This window comes from Symphalangus syndactylus, chromosome X, assembly GCF_028878055.3.
Source record: "Symphalangus syndactylus isolate Jambi chromosome X, NHGRI_mSymSyn1-v2.1_pri, whole genome shotgun sequence".
In the NCBI taxonomy this organism is placed as follows: Eukaryota; Metazoa; Chordata; class Mammalia; order Primates; family Hylobatidae; genus Symphalangus; species Symphalangus syndactylus.
Genome location: NC_072447.2, coordinates 68,731,739 through 68,751,698, shown reverse-complemented (window position 1 = coordinate 68,751,698; position 19,960 = coordinate 68,731,739). Strand labels below are relative to the sequence as shown.

At 39.7% G+C, this 19,960-nt stretch overlaps 1 protein-coding gene across 4 annotated transcripts in view; it reads right to left on the bottom strand.

Annotated features, from left to right (window-relative positions):
* Positions 1-17,102, bottom strand: part of RRAGB (Ras related GTP binding B) — a 38,615-nt gene extending 21,513 nt beyond the window's left edge. The window contains exons 1-6 of one of the 4 annotated variants that reach the window (XM_055269453.2): positions 17,038-17,102; positions 15,490-15,523; positions 12,571-12,670; positions 7,464-7,547; positions 5,521-5,587; positions 3,291-3,513 (exon numbers count right to left, since the gene is read on the bottom strand). In XM_055269453.2, coding sequence (XP_055125428.1) covers positions 3,291-3,513; positions 5,521-5,587; positions 7,464-7,547; positions 12,571-12,670; positions 15,490-15,501 — 486 coding nt within the window. In that variant the 5' untranslated portion in view covers positions 15,502-15,523; positions 17,038-17,102. Of the gene's footprint in view, positions 1-3,290; positions 3,514-5,520; positions 5,588-7,463; positions 7,548-12,570; positions 12,671-15,489; positions 15,524-16,407 lie in introns of all 4 variants that reach the window. The other 3 variants (XM_055269451.2, XM_063634334.1, XM_055269452.2) reach the window with 3 other exon arrangements.
* Positions 17,103-19,960: the final 2,858 nt, after the last annotated feature.

Here is a 19,960-nt window from a genome sequence, read left to right as displayed (position 1 = left end):
ATAGATCATTGTGGCAGAAAGTCAACAAACAAACACTGGACTTAAACTGGACTCTAGAACAAGTGGATTTAACAGACATTTACAGAACATTCTACCCAAAAACTGCAGAATATACATTCTTATTGTCAGCACGTGGAACTTTTTCAAGATAGACCATATGCCAGGCCACAAAACAAGTCTTAATAAATTTTAAAAAATCAAAATCATATCAAGTATTGAATCAGCCCAAAGCAGAATAAAACCAGAAATCAATTCCAAGAGGAATTCTCAAAACCATACACATATATGGAAATTAAATAGTCTATTCTTCAATGATCTTTGGGTCAAAAATAAAATCAAGATGGAAATTATAAAATTTTTTGAAATGAAAATACTGACACAAGTTATCAAAATCTCTGGGATATAGCAAAAGCAGTGGTAAGATCAAAGTTTATTGCACTAAATGCCTACATCAAAAGGACAAAAAGATCACAAATTTACAACCTAACATCACACCTCAAGGAACTGGAGAAACAAGAACAAGCCAAACCCAAAGCTAGCAGAAGAAAAGAAATAAGAAATAACAAAGATTAGAGTAGAACTCAAGAAAATTGAAAATAAATTAAAAAAATACAATGGTCAATGAAACAAAAAGTTGGCTCTTTGAAAAGATAAACTAAATTAATAAACCACTAGCTAGATAAAGCAAGAAAAGAAGATTCAAATAAGCTCTATCAGAAATGAAAATGGAAACATCATACTGATAACACAGAAATACAAAGGATGACTGAGACTACTATGAACACTTCTATGCACTCAAAGTACAAAATCTAAAGGAAATGGATAAATTCTTGGAAATATACAACCACACAAGCTTGAATCAGGAAAAAAGATAGAAATCCTGAACAGAGCACTAACAATTACTGAGACGTAATCAGTAATAATAATAATAAAAAAAAAAACCCGGCCAGGCACGGTGGCTCAAGCCTGTAATCCCAGCACTTTGGGAGGCCGAGGCAGGCGGATCACGAGGTCAGGAGATTGAGACCATCCTGGCTAACGTGGTGAAACCCCGTCTCTCCTAAAAATACAAAAAATTAGCTGGGCATGGTGGCAGGCACCTGTGGTCCCAGCTACTCGGGAGGCTGAGGCAGGAGAATGGCGTGAACCTGGGAGGCAGAGCTTGCAGTGAGCCGAGACCGTGCCACTTGCACTCCAGCCTGGGCGACAGAGCGAGACTCCATCTCAAAAAAAAAAAAAAAAAAAACCAAAATTTCCCAACCAAAAAAAAAAAAAACCCAGGACGAGACAGATTCATAGCCAAGTTCTATGAGACATTCAAAGAACTGATGCCAATCCAACTGAAACTGTCCCAAAAGATTGAGAATGAGGGAATCCTCCTTAACTCATTCTACAAAGCCAGTGTCATCCTAACACCAAAGCCATGAAAGGACATAACAAAAAAAGAAAGCTACAAATCAATACACTCAATGAACATAAATGCAAAAATCTTCAACTAAATATTAGCAAACCTAATCTACCAGCATATCAAAGAGATCATTCACCAAGATCAAGTGGGCTTCATCCCAAGGATGCAAGCATGGTTCAATATACACAAGTCAATAAATGTGATTCGCTATATAAACAGAATTAGAAACAAAAACCATATGATCATCTTAATAGATGCAGAAAAAGCATTCAATAAAACCCAGCATCCCTTTATGATAAAAAGCCTCCAACAAACTAGGCACAGAAGAAACATACCTCAAAATAGTAAGAGCCCTTTATGAGAAACCCACAGCCAACATCAAAATGAATGGAGATAAGTTTAAAGCATTCCCCCTAAGAACTGGAAAAAGACAATTATATCCACTTTCACCACTTCTATTCAACATAGTACTAGAAGTCCTAGCCAGAGCAATCAGGCAAGAGAAAGAAATAAAGGGGATCCAAATTGAAAAAAGGAAGTCAAACTATCTCCTGTTTATAACTCAGGAATGGAAAACCAAATACTGCACATTCTCACTTGTAAGTAGGAGCTAAGCTATGGGTACACAAAAGCATACAGAGTGGTATAATGGACACTGGAGACACAGAAACGGGGAGGTTGTGGGGGCTGAGGGAAGAAAAATTACCTATTGGGTATAATGTACACTATTCAAGTGTTGAATGCACTAGAAGCCCAGATGTGACCATAGTAAAATTCATCCATGTAACCAAAAACCACATACAACCATAAAGTTACTGAAATAATAAAATAAATAAAAAATACTTAAAAAACCACAAAATTACAAGTGAATAAAACACTTCTAAATGTTTAAAGGAGCTCATTTATTGGAATGCTGTAAGTTTTTTTACTGCAATTTTGGCTAGGAAATAAAGTGATTTTTAACGCAAAGGAGAATAAAACAGCAAGAGCAATAACAAGGACCTCACAAACTCAAGACCCAAGCTACATACATGATTTTCTGCTGAAGTAAAACCATATTATTAGGTATTAAATAGTAATTAATACTTAATGACAGAAGTTGAGGGAGAAAGAGCTAAAAAGACTACTAAATAATCAAAAGCAGTTTTCTGAGTCAAATATGGAACCCTTCAAATGGTTTTTGCAAGCCTATAAGCTAACCTATAAATACCAAAACACTAGAACAGTCTATGTCTTTCTATAATGGGCCTTTGAGCCTTCTCGGGGCTATTTTGGTTTGTGGATAGCTATCTATATTTGTTTTTTTGTAGGGGAATGAAGACTGGTTATCTCCTACTCCACTATCTTGGTGACATCACCGCTACTGTGCCTTCTCTGGTTTACATTTGTGTGTACTAACTCCCATGTCAGAAAAGAGAAATCTAGTAAATCAGTGAAATTACAAGGGACCTGGCATAGTGCCTAACACACTGTGGTTGGCACTTGAACTGGTACATACCAGTTTCCTAAGTCAATCTAATGAAAGCAGCAACCTCTCTTCATCTCACTCCTAGTGGGTCTTAACCTTGACACTATCTCCCTGCTTTGAAGGACAATAAAACTGGGGCAGCAAATATATTTTAAAAATAAATAAATGCTGCTTAGTGAGATCACTTGGACAGATTCCTTGCCTAATTCTGAAAATTATTTACTAATAAATCTTTCCCTTATTGAAAATGTGTTTAAAAGAATGTTTAGTTAAAGTAAATGATGAAACTTTACTTTGAAAACTTCTGCTGACTTTTTATTCCTGAAAAAAATGGTATAAATTTACCTATACCTCTACAAAGTAAGTTTGCAAAGCATGTCAAGCATTTGGTGCAGCACTTTTTCTGTTTCTTACCAGGTCCCGTTGATCCTCCTGTACCAGATCCATTTTGTGTACCAAGCAAAATATTTTGGCATCTGGAGAATTCTGCAGAATGGCCTCCAGGCATGATTGGTAATAGTGCATGTCCTTTTCCAGTTCGCGGCTCTCCACATCAAAGACATAAATCAGAACCTCCACATTTCGGAAGATGTTGTCCCGTTGGCTAGTGAAATAATTTTCCATGAAGGTGTCTTGCCTGATAGACAAAATATATATATATAGTAAGCAAATCCTCAATTCAATCACTCCTCCTTATAACCTATTTTTGTTGGCTTGATCAATGTGAAAGATAATCTTAAGGCTTCAATTTAAAGGGCAAATCATAACAAATAAGTCTGGCCTTACCTTCTCACCTCTTGAGCCACAACTTGAGCCAACAAAAGAAGTTTGCAAAGCATGTCAACCATTTGGTGCAGCCCCTTTTCTGTTTCTTACCAGGTCCCATTGATTCTCCTGTACCAGATCCATTTCTCTGCCCCTCTCCTTATGTTCTAAACACACTGACTTTTTCTCAATTCCTCAAGTGGCACATGGTTTATCCACTATGTGGCCTTTACATATGCTGTTCACTCTGTCTCAGATGCTACCCCCCACCGCCTCATCTAGTTAACTCCTGCTTGTCTCTTTAGATTTAAGTTCAATCAATATTTCCTCACAGAAACTACCCATGGCCTCCTGACAGGTCAATCCACTAAGCATAGGCTCTTATATTAATACATTCCTCTTACTTCTAACATTTACCACAAGTTATTACACTTGTTTGTGAGTTTTTCATTAATACCATTCACTTCCCTAGGCAGCAAGTTCCACGTCTGTTACTATTCTTCATTGTTTCCCAGCTTCTAATAGAGTGTTATGTACTCAATGAAAATTTGCTGAATGAATAACTCAATAGTCAAATATTCTAAACTATATTAAAATGACTCCAATGGTAACTTTTTAACAGAATGTTGCTCTTTGCTCGTTAGGCTAAGTGCTGCTTTCCAGGAAGTTCTCAATTACCACTTGGCCAGCAGAAAACAGTAGCACCCGGTAGTAGGAGAAAAAAGTCGGGAACCCAGGTTCTAGTCCTGCACTTTGCTATTAATTAGCTGTGTGAACTCAGCAGAATCATAATCTCCCTGGACTTCAGTTGCCTTATCTGTAAAAATGAAGATCATCACATCTTAGTGCCTAAAAGCAAGGGACTTGGGACTAATGTCTTAACACAGATTAGAAAATTAGAACCAATGATAATGAGGAAGGATTTGTATGGAGATATGTGCTAGGATGTTAAGTGATCCATCTGCTAGCAGGAATGGAGTCATTTTCTTAAAGAGTATTTAGCTATTGCATTATTCTTTCAACAAATATTCACTGAGCACCCACCCTATGGCTGGCTCTATGCTAAGAGCAGAGATACACTGAGCTAACAATATCTATGTATTTCGTCAGGCACTCTGCTATGCAACTTTGTATAAATTATCTTACTAAATCATCAAAACAACCCTATGAGCTGGTACCATTGCCTTCACTACTGTACAGATGAAGAAACTGTGGCTCAGAGAGTTTAAATGATTTACCCAAGATAACACAGCTAACACAGCTGAGGTACAAACCCCAATCTGACTCCAAAACCTATGCTCCTATCCACTGTGCAGTGCACACTGCTCCTTCAGCACAGAGATGCACCATAGCCAGCATACATCCACAGTGTGTGTACATTTGTGATGGAATATGTGGTGAATACTTTGCTCATAAGAGGAAGAGCTAACTCCTACTCTTCCAAAAAGTAGGTAACTTAGCTAGAGAATGTGTGCTCAGTGTCTGATCTACAGTATTGAGACTACCTGGAGAAAATTACTGACATATTATAACTAAGAACAAAGTAGTATGGTGTGACAGCTAAGAGCTCAGCACTGGTGTCAGGCTGCCTGAGACAGAAACCTAATTTATTCCTCCACAAAAGGGGATAATCTATCCCAAACTACAGATACCTAGATGGAGCTTGGATTAGTGCTATTTAAACATGTCATATACAGAGTGCGTTTTCACAACTCCATAAAAGTCAGAGATGTTTATTGACTCAAGTGTCAATTTTAAAGTAATTTCTATACAATCTATTACAAATGATAGTTACTCTAGGTGTACTCGCCATGCTGATATACTAGATGCCATGATTACTGACATCAGCTTCACAAACAAGTAAGCAGATGGTACTTACCCACCACAATCCCACAGGTTCAACACCAGGTTTCCCAGAAATCGAACATGAGAATGTTCTACATCAACTGGAAGACAAATATGACAAATCTAGTAATTATAGCAGGTGAAGTGAAATTCAAAATAAGCAAAGCACTAACCCACGAAATTTAGAAGGACCAAAGTGGAGTGAAATGCTCAAAGCCACAACAAGAAGGTGATTTTCAGCTGAGTAGTGCGGTTTAGTGGCAAGGTAGGCACCTAAACTACCCTGAGCTACAGAACTGGCTCTCATGTAAGTCATTTTACTTTTTAGTAGTTTAATACTTAGAGCAGAAACAATCTCCAATTATAATACTGTTAAAATTTCAACCATATAATTATATACCATATAATCAGTCTTCCCTGTCCCACTTGCCCCCACCAACCTCACATACACACAAAAATTTAAAAAAAACAGTAACAAAAACCAAACATAAAACATAACCAAATGAACTCCTGCTATTGATTTCCTTTCCAGTTAATGACCCTAACTTTTTCCCACTTTTGACTCCTCTATCCACATTCAGTACATTGCTAATCCTTTGTAATCTCTCTCAAATCCATTCCTTATTTTATAACTCACCACAAACATTAAGGAAGTCCCTTATCATCTCATGTCTACACTACTACAATAGCTCCATAACTGACCTCCCCACCAAAAAGCCTTACTCAATTTTACTTCATCCTACAGGCTACTGCCAGGCTCATCTTCTTAACACTACTTTGAACATGTCACTCCCCATTCAAAACACTTTCAATGGCTCCTCCATGCCTATGGGGAGGCATTCAAGGTCCTTCACAATTTGGCTTCCAATCTACCTATACATTCCCCAATGATCCACATTAATAAAGCCTTTCACTCCAGCCCAATTTGGTTTATTCACAGTCCTCCCAAACCCCACTACCTCCCCAACCCCCAAAATACTTTACACCAGGGGTCGCAAACTTGCTAACAGGGGCCAGGCCAGTAACCGTATATGAGCAAAGTTGGCCACATATGGAGTGTAAACATCTACCCAATGAGATAGTAGAGTGAGCAGCAGTTACTCAGCTCTGGTTCATTTGCCATGCAGGAATGGGGGCTCTGGGTTACCAGATCTTTAAGTTTTTTAGCAGTAGTGGCAAATCCACATTTTTATGAAAACTTTTATATGTTGATAACTAATTCCCATTTTTAGAAAACATCACATGGGCCAAACAAAACACATCTACAGGCCTTATCCAGGATATAGGCTGCCTGTTTGCGACCTCTGAGTTACACTTCCCTCCCCTCTGTTCTTCACCTATTCTGTTCATCTGCCTGGAAAGCCCTCCCCATCTTTCTTTCAAAATATATTCATCTTTTAAGAGCCAGCCTAAATCCCACCTCCTCTAAAAGCCCTGCCTGGCTACCCCTACTTACCGTCATCTCTCCCTCTGAATTCATTCAAACACTTATTAAGCATCTACTCTCTGCCAGGCACTAAAAACCCCAAGGAGTAATAATGAAAGATTTTATCCTGAAAATTTATCAAAGTCTAGGAATTATCATCACACAGTGATATTTCTCCTATGACTATCTCAAAGCTGTTGCTTAAATTGACTGCTATCTAACTTTTGTGCAATTTTATCTTCTTATAAACTACATCACAAGCAGCAGAGCATTATTTTAAAAAGCACAGGCTTTGGAATCGAACAAATCTTCATTCAAATATCAGCTGTACCTGTCTGTGTGACCTTGGGCAAGTCACTTAAGCTCTGAGTATTAGTTTCCTCTTCTATTAAAAAAGAAAGGGGGGGGCAGGGCATAGCACTGACCTCACAGGATTACTATGAGGATTCAATGAATTATCATACATAAAGTGCCTGGCACGTAGTAGGTGCTCAAACTACTTCCCTTCTCCCCTTTACTTCCCCCTCCTTGGAAAAGGAATCATATCTTACATGTCTTTGTATTTCCAACAGAGTCTACGAGAGAGTAGGTGCTCAAACTGCTATTAATTTGAAGACTATGTATACGGTCTAGTACTAAAAAAAAATGGAAAGAAGTGCTACTGAGAAAGGGAAAGACAATAACAAAAGAAGTGACAGGAGTCAGTGACTGTTTAGACGTGGGGCATATGGGATAGAAATCAGGTTTCTACTCCCATATCATAGAAATTATTCTCATCAAGCGACCAATGGCCCCATAATCAAATCCAGTGGACCTTTTAGTCCTTGTCTTACTTTCTGCAGCATGACACTGTTGACTACTCTCTTCTCAAAAAATTCTCTTCTCTTGGTCTCTGATTATCATACCTACAACTTCTCTGGCAGATCCTCCCTTACAATTCCTATTCTTCTTTCTGTCCCTTAAATGTTGGAGTTCTTCAGGACTCCATCCTTGGCCACCTTCCCCAAGGCAAGCTAGTCTACTCTTAATATTTTATTTGCCATTTGGACAATGACGACTCAGAAACAGGTATCTCTAGGACAGATTTCTCTCCTACCTTTCTGACATATATTACAAATCTCCATTTGAATAAACCACAAGTATCCCAAACTCAATGTATCCAAGTATATGTAACTCATCATCTCCCCTTTCTTCCTACAAAATCTATTCCTCTTTCAGTCTTCTGTATCTTAGTGAATTCAACCAGTTGCCTAAGCCAAAACCTCAGTTTCATCCTTCAGTCCACTTTTTTCCTCATCATTCTCCCTAAATCTACCAGAAAGCCCGGCTGACTCTATCTCTTAAATAGGTCTCAAATCCATTTGCTTCTCACCATATCCACTATCATCACCCTAGCCCAAATCAAGCCCCCATCATCTCTCACCTGATCTATTAAAATAGTTTCCTAACTTATCAACCTGTTTCTAGCCTTGCCTCCCTCCAATCTATCCTCCATATTACAGATAGAGTGATCTCTCTCCAAAATGCAGATTTTTATCCTTCTTTAAAAGAAAAAAACCATGTCTCTCTGCATATGCACGATTGTATACACCCAGAAAAGAAAGGGCCAGAAGGATAACCTCAAAACTACTAATTGTGGTTGTCCCTAGGAAGCAGGCCTGAGAGTGAGGGAGAAAAGAGGCTTTTTACACGTCTGTAATGTTTGAATTTTTCACAAGTACTACTTTTGTAATTAAAACTGAAAATTAAAAATAATAAAATATAAATCTGCTCATGTTGCTTTTCTTTTTTTTTTTTTTTTTTTAACATTTTCCCTAATCCCTGGGACCTGTAAAATATCGCTCTTCTGTTTAAAACTCTCTCTACGCTCAGTTCCTACTATCTAACTTGGCTTACAAGACATTTTATGATCTAACCACCCACTTCCTGCTTCCGTCTTTAGTCTCATGTCTTCCATATATGGCTCTCTAGCTCTCCTAGTCTTCCTACCCTATTATCACAAGAACAATTAAAAAGAACCAAGAACAGAGCTTTGGGGAATGACACACACTTACGGGGCAGAAAGAAGAAAATACTATGATAAAGATTTTTTTTAAAGAGGGATGGGATGGTTAAAGATAATGGAAGAAAACCAGGGTAATAGAGCATTAAATAAAAGCCAAGGGAACAGAGAATTTTGAGAAGGTAGGAAATCTTGGAGCCGTCAACAGTGTTTAAGACTAAAATACTTCATAATCATTTTTATTGACAAGTTTACTGTTCCAACAAATACATTTTAGCAGCCCCCTAATAAATTAATAATATCACCATCATGTATTCTTACTTCAAATTTCAAAACACAGTAGGCTCTAAGTTAAACAAAATAAAACTGGACTATTTTCATCAATGAGAAACTAGAAAAACACTAAAACATTAAAATCAATGTAATATTTTAAAAGTACTCTTACTACTTTTAAAGAAAATCAGCAACTACATAAAGAGGACTATCAAGTAAAAAGCAATGCACTATATATGTATTTTGAACTTGTCTGTAAGTTTAGCAATAGAACGCAGGTATTTCTTTAGCAATGACAAACTAGCTAATGATGATATCCTAAAGCCTTAAGACCAACGTAATATTTTAAAGTATACTTTCACTACCTGTAAGGAGATACAATGATTACTAACAAAGTATTAGTAATAAAGGTCCTGCTTGAGATATTCTTAAGGGCAAGAGCTCTGTCCCGTTCTCTGTGCCTGCTACATAAAAAGTTCCAGAAAAGTACTTGCTGAATAAATGGTTTGCCTTAATGTATAGGGTTCATATAATTTGCAAAATTCTGTTCACAATAAGGCTGCTAGGTTATGTCAAAACTATTTCAAGCAGTTTGAATAGCTCTGAAATGGTTACAAGACTGTTCTCTGGATTCAGGGTAATAAGTCAACTCTGATTAGCTATATAAAAACAGCAACAGCAATTGGACTAGAAAAAGGTGCTTCAACAAAGTGTGCAGAATTTAAAACAGAAATAAAAATAAGTCTGCCAGGAATTGTTAGCACAGGGTAAGCTAGACAGAATGTGGCATAAGGAATAAAGGAAGAGCATAGATTGACATTCCAGCTCTGATACTTCCTAGCTGAGTGATATTAACTTCTCAGTTGTACCTCCTTCTTTATTCTCTATAAAAATGAAGTTAACATGAGAACTAAAGTAAATAAAACAGTACACAAAAGCCTGACAAATAACAGTTGTTCAATAACCATTAGCTTCCTCTAATCTACTGAAACCATAAGGGTAATTAGGCCCAGATATTTAACTTGAAAGAAAAAAAAAGTTTTAATCTATCAAATCAAGCAGAGAGCAGTTTGGACAGGTAGACTTTCCAGAGGCCAGAGCTACAGATGTCAATTATAGAGGCCACAGGACACTATCCTGACCAAAACTTTTGATCAATGACTTAGATGAAAACTAGATGAGATATTCATCAAATGTACAAACTCCATGGAGTTAGGAAAGATAGCTAATGTATCAGATATTAGAGTTAGGAAAGATAGTTAATATATCAGATAAGAGAATAAGTAGCTAAAATGAAAATAGGATCCAATCCCTTTCTTTATGGATGAGGAAAAAGGGATTGGACTTTTTCTGGATTTCACAGTTAACAAACAAAGGGTACAGGAACATATCATAGGCTAAAACAAACAAAACTAAATGATTTAATAGAAGTAAGCATTTATTCTTTGGTTCAAAATATTAACTGCACAAGAGCCAGAAGGGTATGTGTTTTAATAACAACATATCTGAAAGGGAATTTGAACATATTTGAAAGAGTTTTTTAGTAAGACTCCTCATAACGAAAGTTACTCCAAAAAAGGAGGATACATGTTAGACTGTGCTAACAGCAATGTAATGTCCAGAATAAGAGATGTGATAAGCCCACTCTGCCCTGATCAGACTCCACCTGCATCTAACTCTCAGTACCATAAGAAAAATGTAAACAAGTTTGAACAAGTCCCCAAAAATGTTTCAAAATATGTCAAATGAGAAATAGATGGAAGAGCTGGACATTTTTAACTTAAGGAAGACATGATTTGTGAGGCAAGATGGCCAGGCATGGTGGCTCATACCTATAGTCCCAGTACTTTGGGAGGCCAAGGCAGGCGGATCACCTGAGGTCAGGAGTTCGAGACCAGCTTGGCCAACATGGTGAAACTCCATCTCTACTAAAAATAAAAAAAATTAGCTGGATGTGGTGGTACACACCTGTAGTCCCAGCTACTTGGGAGGCTGAGGCAGGAGAATCCCTTGAACCAGGAGGTGGAGGCTGCAGTGAGCTGAGATCATGCCACTGCACTCCAGCCTGGATGACAGGGCAAGACTCCATCTCCAAAAAGAAAAAAAAAAAAAGATTTGTGAGGCAAGAGATGGCTAGGACAAACTGAGACACTGACTATCCTCAAATATTTGTAGAGGCTTAAGAGAACAGAAAGAGAACAAGCTAACAGAAAAAAAAAAAAGAAATAGGCCAGGCACGGTGGCTCACACCTGTAATCCCAGCACTTTGAGAAGCCGAGGCGGGCAGATCACTTGAGGTCAGGAGTTAGAGATCAGCCTGTCCAACATGGTGAAACCTCATCTCTGGTAAAAATACAAAAATTAGCTGGGCGTCGTTGCGGGTGCCTGTAATTCCAGCCACTCGTGAGGCTGAAGCACAAGAATCACTTGAACCCAGGAGATAAGACTGCACCACTGCACTCCAAAATGGGCAACAGAGCGCAAGACTGCATCTCAAAATATATATATATATATACATTCAAGAAACAGCTTTCTAGTCAACAAAGCTGACCCAATTATGAGAGTCTACACTTACACTCCAAGCACCATAAGAACAGAAATGAGGTTTCCTTCTCCTTTATTTCCTAGGGTCTGAAACATACTGTGTTTTTAAAATGTTGTTCTTGAAACTTCAGGAACTGTATAGAGTAGTGGGTGGCCTTTCCCTAAAAATCAAGGACCAAGCAGAATCCAGAAATGCTTGAATGCTGCAGAATGAAATGGCAGTACAACCCAGAGACAGAAGGGCTCTCCCAGGATCCTACATTCACTGTCCATGGCAGCCCAATTAGTACATACTAACACTCAAACTATAAAAGGCAACAACATATTCCCTAAGTCAGAACCAAAACTCTAATGAGATCATCTATGTGTATCCAGGAAAAGAAGTAGCAGAGTACAGATCAAGTTAACTTCTTTCCTTCCCACCACCGTAATTTACCTTTCAACGAAGACAAGGTGTAACTACTGCTTTAAAAAATCTTAGGATATTTTACTGTTATGCTTGTTAATACCTATGGATTTCCCTTTGTATAAGAGTTAAAAACACTCTCCCCACAAGACGAACAAACAATGCTTGTTTAAGAAATAGCAGGATAAACAAAAAGTTGGACAAGGGCAATCCACTTCATAAACCTAGAAAGAAAAGAACCTCCCCCAAGACAGCAAGCAGTAGTAACTGGAATTAGGCCACACCTCTTTGAAAACAAATGCAAAAAGGGTAAACATGCTCCATAACAAATCCCCCAACCTCTCTGCATCCCCAAGGTACTGCAACCAAGTGTGTTATGCAGATTATTAATTGTTAAGATCACCTGACTTTACAATAAGATAAAACATCTTACTTGTTGCGCCAAGGCGACGTGTGTCTCTGGCAATATAATTTGCAAAGATAATAGACCTCATGCTGGTCTTACCAGACCCACTTTTACCCATCAACAGCACCTAAGGACAAAGTAGGGAAAAGGAAAGGAAAAAAGTTAGCAATCTAGAGCAAATCAAGTCTAAAGGGATCTATTTCTCTCCTGGATTTGATATTTTCCTGAACTGACAGTACCAACAACCTGGTGCGGACACTCACAACTAACTAAACTCTTCCCAACCAAGGGTGAATGCAGAGATACTTAGAATTCCAGGAGCCAGGTACTTACTTGTCACAGGACACACATCCTTTAGGTGACAGAATTACACTGAATTTATGCTATTAAGATGCACTGTTAATATGTTCAGAAACAGGTTAGAAAAATACCACGTTTAGAAGAAACTAAACCCTGTTCTATCATAACCCAATGTTTTGTTAACTGAATTACCTAGCAGAGGATTGCAATATAACTGAAAGTTCTTCCTCCTTCTGCTCAAGGTCAATCTTTCCACCTCTGCCTTTGATCTCACCCCTTCCACTTACCTCTATGCTCTTATTCCATTTATTACTGCCCCTCCTTTTTCTTTCCAAAAGCTTCCCATGGCCTGCAGGATGAAGTCCTTAGACTACATATAAGACCCTCCTTGATCTAGTCTATTTACTTCTCATCCCTCATCTCCTGTCCCTCCTGGCCTGAAACTTTTAGCTTACAGCCACACTTAATTGAACTGCTGGTAGTCCCTCTGATTGTTCCCAGCCCTCTGGGAGGTCCTGGCATCTGTGCCATTGTTTCACGCAGTACTCTCTGCCAGTAAACTATCCATTCTCTTTTCTTCCTTCAGCTAAATTGCAGTTATCCTTCAAGACTTGGTTCAGTAATCATTTTTGCAAGAAGATATTCTGAGTCTAATGCTCTAGGCTGACTTAAGTGTCTTACCTCGGTCCTCGCATGGCACTGTTATTTCATTGCAAAGACTATAATGCATTGCAGTTACTTATTTTGGGAGGTCTGTCCTTCTCTCTCAGAAGACTCTGAGCTCTGGAAGGGGAGAGAGAGTCCCCTCATACCTCCAGTGCCTAACATACAACAGATGCTTAAAGTACGTACATCAAAAGAACAAGCAAGTTATCAAAACAAATATAGAAAGCAAGAGAGTATCTGACAGTGAGAACTGTCCAAGGGAAAGGGTAGCCTCATGAAGGTAAGCAGCCTTCCTGTCAATGTCAGCATCTCACAAGAGAGCACTTGTCAACGATGTTGTATACTCTCGTACTAAAAGGGAATTTAGTAAAGTGACTTTTGAGAGTCCTTTCAAATCTAGAATTTATGAAATATAGTTCCAATTACCTTGCTTTCCTTTTCTTTCTTACTTTTTTTTTGAGATCAAGTCTCGCTCTATCATCCAGGCTGGAGGGCTGTGGCATGATCTCAGCTCACTGCAACCTCCGCCTCCTGGGTTCAAGTGATTCTCATGCCTCAGCCACCCCACCTGAGCCCCCCACCTCCGCCATCCCATGCTTGGGATTACAGGCATGCACCATCATGTCCGGCTATTTTTTTTTTTTTTGTATATTTAGTACAGACAGGGTTTTGCCATGTTGGCCAGGCTGATCTTGAACTCCTGGCATCAAGTGATGCACCTGCCTCAGCCTCCCACAGTGTTGGGATTACAGGCATGAGCCACCATGCCCAGACTTACCTTGCTTTTCAAATGAAGGGAACCTATGTTCTAGCTTCAGTCCCAAGATATTTCTAATTACTAATTTCTAATTACTAATATAAGGAGTATTGATGAAAATATACTATACTCAGACTTGATTTAATCTAAAAATTTAGCTATATAACTTTATCTCACTAAGGAAATGTCACTGCTGAGCCAGTCTAAAGTTGCTACAAAAAGTCTGCTTTTGTACTTTAAAATTTTAATTGAAAAACAGTAACTCTTTATATTTAGGAGGTACAATGTGATGTTTTATGTATACAATGCAGAATGATTAAATCAAGCTAATTTTTGTTCTTAATCATGTAGAAGTTTCTGTATTTTTAGGCATTCTCAATGAAAGCAACTTCAGACAGGCTCATCAAGAACATTCCCTTAGCAAACTGTAGTTACAGAACTGAATTATTAGATGAAGCTAAGGCTAAATATGGTACATTTCCTTCGGTTATTAATTTATACAATGTACCTCTTTCAATTGCCTATGAAAGACTTACCAAGGCTAATCATGTTAGGTACTGATCTAAGTGTTCTACAGGCATTTACTAATTTAAACGTCACAACAATCTTATGATACAGTTAATATTGTTACTACCATTTTACAAATGAGGAAACTGAAGCCCCAAAAGGTTAAGAAATTAGCTTGAGCTGCACTCAGCAATTCTGCCTAAACCCCAACATAGGGCACAGTACTATGAGAGCACAAAGGAAGGTGTGCCCAATTCCATCTGAAGAACTCAATAAGACCTTATAGTGGTAACATTTCAGTTAGGTTAAAAATAAATGTGCAGACAGAGGCCTATATGGTGTGTGGTATATGGCTTACACAAAGTGCAAATTAATTTGTAAATCTGGAGAACAATAAATTCCGTATGGCTGTGATAGGGTGCATAAGTGTGGCAGAGGGTTTGGTCAGGAACAGATTTTAAAGGGCCATGAAATCATTTGGATTTTATTGCATGGGCTTAAAGAAGTTACTAAACGTTCTTAAGTATGTAGATGACTCAGTCAGATTTTCATATTAGAAAAATTAAATCTGATAGCATACAAGAAGAGAGTCAGACAGACCACACAGAAGGCTCCTGCAATAGTCCAGAAAAGATGGTGTATATATGTCACAAAGTTCCCGAATATCAACTTCTTACCTTTACCTTCATGGTTTTGACGTATCTAACACGTCTTACCTTTTTCTTCATGGCTGTATTTGGTAGCACCCACCTGCAGATATAAACCAAAAAAGTTTCCATAATCCAATTCCCTTAGAAATTGAAATTAATGAAGTATAAATAAACATGGAGGTACAAAAGAGCACGTTTAGTACAACGGCTGAGTACAGCTGTGTGTGTGGGACCTCAGATGAATAGAGGCCCCATTTTCCTAAATTATAAAACTGTGTGTATGCTATCTCCTAATTAGAAGTTCAAGAGAGAACTCCTAGGAAGATTTATTTAGGAATACAAATGAGCCATTAAAATTCAAGATTCAATTTTTCATCATCTTAAATTAACCAAAGCAACACAGCTGCTTTAATCAAACAATATCTTCTATTTCTAAAAAAATAGAGTATACTGATATCCTCTACTTGAGGACTGAGTATTGAATATCCTCTATTTATAAAAAACATTCAGCCTCCTAATTTTAAAATCTTTTTAGTCCTTCAGCTGTCCTTCCAAGCCCTATTTCACTCATCACAGGCACAAAGTAGATGTAGGTCTCAAATTCAGGTACAAATTGGCACAGAAAGCACCCTCAAGCTCTGACCTGGAAATGCAAATCTTCTTTCTAGTCTTTCCATCCCCAACCTGGTGACAGCAAATCTCCTTTACTGATAATTCAAAGCAACTCAGAACTGCTTTAATTAGAACACTCCCCCAGCACCACCACCAGGAATATCAGCCCCTTCCCAAGGGTTGTTTCTGCTCAGTTAGCACCAATTCGCTTTCCAGTTTATCCCGTCGTCCAAAGCATAATACCAATCAACATTACTGGTAAATCAAAGCAATTTATCATGGAGTGGGGTGGGGAGAAGTGTTCTAATTCACAATACTCTCTTCAATTTGAACACCCCCACTTCCAGGTTTGACATAATACTCTTCACCCACCCAAGCGATCCTTCCGGTTCCCCTAGTGGTGGATCCATTCTCGGCCCCAGATTTTCTTTCTCCATCGTTTTCTCAGAGTCAGATTCTTCCATTGCGCAACAAGTCCTTTCCAGTCCCTTCTAAATCTTCAGTACTCTTCAGGGTTTGTTGTTGTTGTTTGTTTGTTTTCTTTTTCACCCCTCAACCGCCTATTCTCATCGCCTATGGCCCTCAGGCCTGCTCTATTCTTGCCTCCGCCTTTGTCCACTGGGGGGCCGCTTTCCCCACGGTTACCTTTATCTCCCGAACCTGGCCTCAAGGCAGGGCCGAGCTGGCTAGCTCTAAGGCCAAGTGATTCCGTGGTACAAAGTAAGAGTTGGAGAATGACAGGAAAAGAGAGGTGGATTAGGGGTTCGTCCTGAGTTTTTGCCTCAGGCCCCAAGGTCTGGAAACCCAAAGGTAACTTCACCCGCAAAGAGGTGAGGACCGCGAAGGCGGAGGTGGCAGAAAGAGCTGACCCCGCGCCGTAGGCACTAAGCGGTGAACGCCTCAGCTGGCTCGTGGCTTCCGAGCCCGGCCGCTCGGAGAGTCAGCCGGCAGGGCAGTAGTTACGACCTAACCACCCGCCCTTCAGGAACCCAGGTATCTCACCGCAGCCACCCGACTGCAGGCCAGGATCACGTGGGCATCTGCCGTAAACCCGGAGTCTGTCACGTGACTGCCGCTACCAAAGGGATGGGTGTGCTGAGAAGAATACCATAGAGACTGCTCCAGGAAAGCCAGAGTGCCGTCTGTCATCGTCACGTGGCCTTGGTTCAGGCTCTGTGCCTCGGGCGGGGTAGGGCGCTGGGAGCCTTCAGCCTTTTTAATGTGGGTGGGCCTGGCCCCACCCATCCGCTATGGAGAATTAAAGGAGCCGGTTGCAATTTCAGTGCCTCTGAGCTTCTCTTTTTTACTGCTGGTTACCGGTAATGGTTTTTGACTGGGAAGACAGTGCATTGTCTTTGCCTTCCTGCTTTTTATTGTTAATTCTTGCAATCGAGTTTGTAATTAAATGATTAATACATCCAAAGCACTTAGAACTGTGTCTTCCACATAGCAAGTACTGTATAAATTATCGTTATTGCTGAAACGAAGGATTCATCAGGAATTTTAACACACACATTCATCTTCCCACTTGTTTAAAACAGGAAGCGAAGGAAGTACCATAGTAAGAAGTCAATAAATAAAGTCTAGGGCTGGGAGTGGTGGGTCATGCCTTTAATCCCAGCACTTTGGGAGGCTGGGGAGGGAGGATCAATTGAGGCCAGGAGTTCAAGACCAACCTGGCCAACATAGTGAGACCCCCATCTATAAATAAGTAAAGTCTAGAATTGAGAACAGAAAGACTACTGGTAGGGATATGCACACCAGGAAAAATGCCCAGAGGGGTTCAGAGATGTTGCTTCTGGAGAGTGGGGTAGGGGATAGGATGTGATATGTCAGGGGACTATTATTTTTTATCTGAAGCCCTTCTGTGCTATATATATTTCTATAATGTATAAATGATATATAATAATAAGATATTAATATGACATTTAATTATATTTAATATAATCAATTAATACTTAAATATGTTATAAATATGTTGTTATTTTTAATACATGTGTAGTTTAATTATATTATTTATAATTAATATATGATATACTACATGTATTATTTACACGTAAGTGTGTACATATATTACTTTGATAAGAAAAAAAGGGAAGGAAGGAAGAGAAACTGCAGGAAGCAGGGTACTATTATTGAAACTACCTTTGCAAAAACTGTAACTGAGGAAATTATGACAGTGAAACAGATCAGACCTAACCAACTCCATCTTACATCTAACCTTTAAGGTGTCCTTGTTCATTCCTGGGCGTAGGCCAAACTAACCTTGGGAAGGAATTTAGTTTGTAGTTTAACTGTGATACAAAATTTATAATAGCCCTTTCCCCCTTCCCGCCCCCACCCCCACCCCCCCAAAAAAACTTTCTTACCTGGGAACCGGTCGGCCTTTGCAGGACTAACAAACTAGCTACAAGATTAGAAATTACAATTTAGGGGCCATGCAGCCTCCAGCTGCAAGAGTCTGAACCTCCCCAAATTGCTCCCAGGAATAACATCACTGTTTTAAAACCTAAGATCACTGTTTGATATGTTTTGCAGACCCTGCATTCAGATGCACCAGCTTATGATACAGGAGCAGGGCAGGGAAGTGCTGGGCAGAGAAAGGCAGGTCCCTGGCTAGGGCTCCACCCTGGGGCCTGTGCCCATGGACCTAGGTGAGGATAGGCACTCCTGCCTTCCCACCCAAATGTTATATTCACCCCTAGACGTTGCCATGGGGTCAGAGCCCCACAGCCTGCCCGTCTGCATACTCCCCCTAGAGGTTGTGAAGCAGTGAGCCATTCCCACTGTGGCATGCCCTGCAAGGGGGATAGGGGAACTTTCCTTGTTTCACTTGCAGCACCCAGACCAGTAATCTGGCCCAGCCAGTTCTGTGATCCCACCCAGCAACAGAAGATAGCAAGAAAAACTCACTTAGAGCTCCCTATGATTCTATATCCAACTTGACCAGTCAACACTCCCCACTTCCCAAGCCGCTACCCACCAAATTATTGTTAAAAATTTCAATCCCCCGAGACTGATTTGAGTAATAAAACTGCAGTCTCACCCACAGCTGGCTTTGCATGGATTACTCTTTCTCCATTGCAATTCCCCTGTCTTGATAAATCAGCTCTGTCTAGGCGGCACGCAAGGTGAACCCCTCGGGCAGTTACACTGTCTGCTCTCACACTTTCCACTTGAGATCCTGTGTGATTCCACTTCTCCACAACTGCCTTGCCTCAAGAAAAAAGTTATTCTACTCTGATTAGTGATCCTTCGCTCTATCACTAGCTAATCTTTTATCTCCTTCCAACCAACTATCCCCAAACAAGCTTCCATTCTGGCTTTCCTTGTCTGATGAAAGATCCTGAGTCCTAAACCAGAAAGTCACTTTAGATTCACTGCCCTCCATACGTGTCAACGAGACCAGGTCATGATCAGTCTATTTTCTACTACCTGCCTGCTCTTATTCTTATTGCCACTCTTTTTGTTCCAGCTATCATAATCTCTGGCCTAGATATCCACAATAGCCCACTAAGTGATTTTCCTACAGTGGCAGCTCCAAAGGGGTTGGGAGTGAGTGAGTTGATCTTCATTAGTCATCTCATCCCCCAAAACATTTGATGTAATTAATATGTGCTTGCTTTCTAAAGGCAGCTTTCAAATATGTCTTCCAACACCTACTGCCCCCAGGCTTCACCAGCCAAATTGACCCCTTAAACCACTCTTTTATAAAAATTTACTGTCTCGGCCAGGCACGGTGGCTCACACCTGTAATCCCAGCACTTTGGGAGGCCGAGGTGCGTGGATCACCTGAGGTCAGGAGTCCAATACCAGCCTGGCCAACATAGTGAAACCTCATCTGTACTAAAAATACAAAAATTAGCCAGGTGTGGTGGCACACGCCTATAATCCCAGCTACTCGGGAGGCTGAGGCGGGAGAATT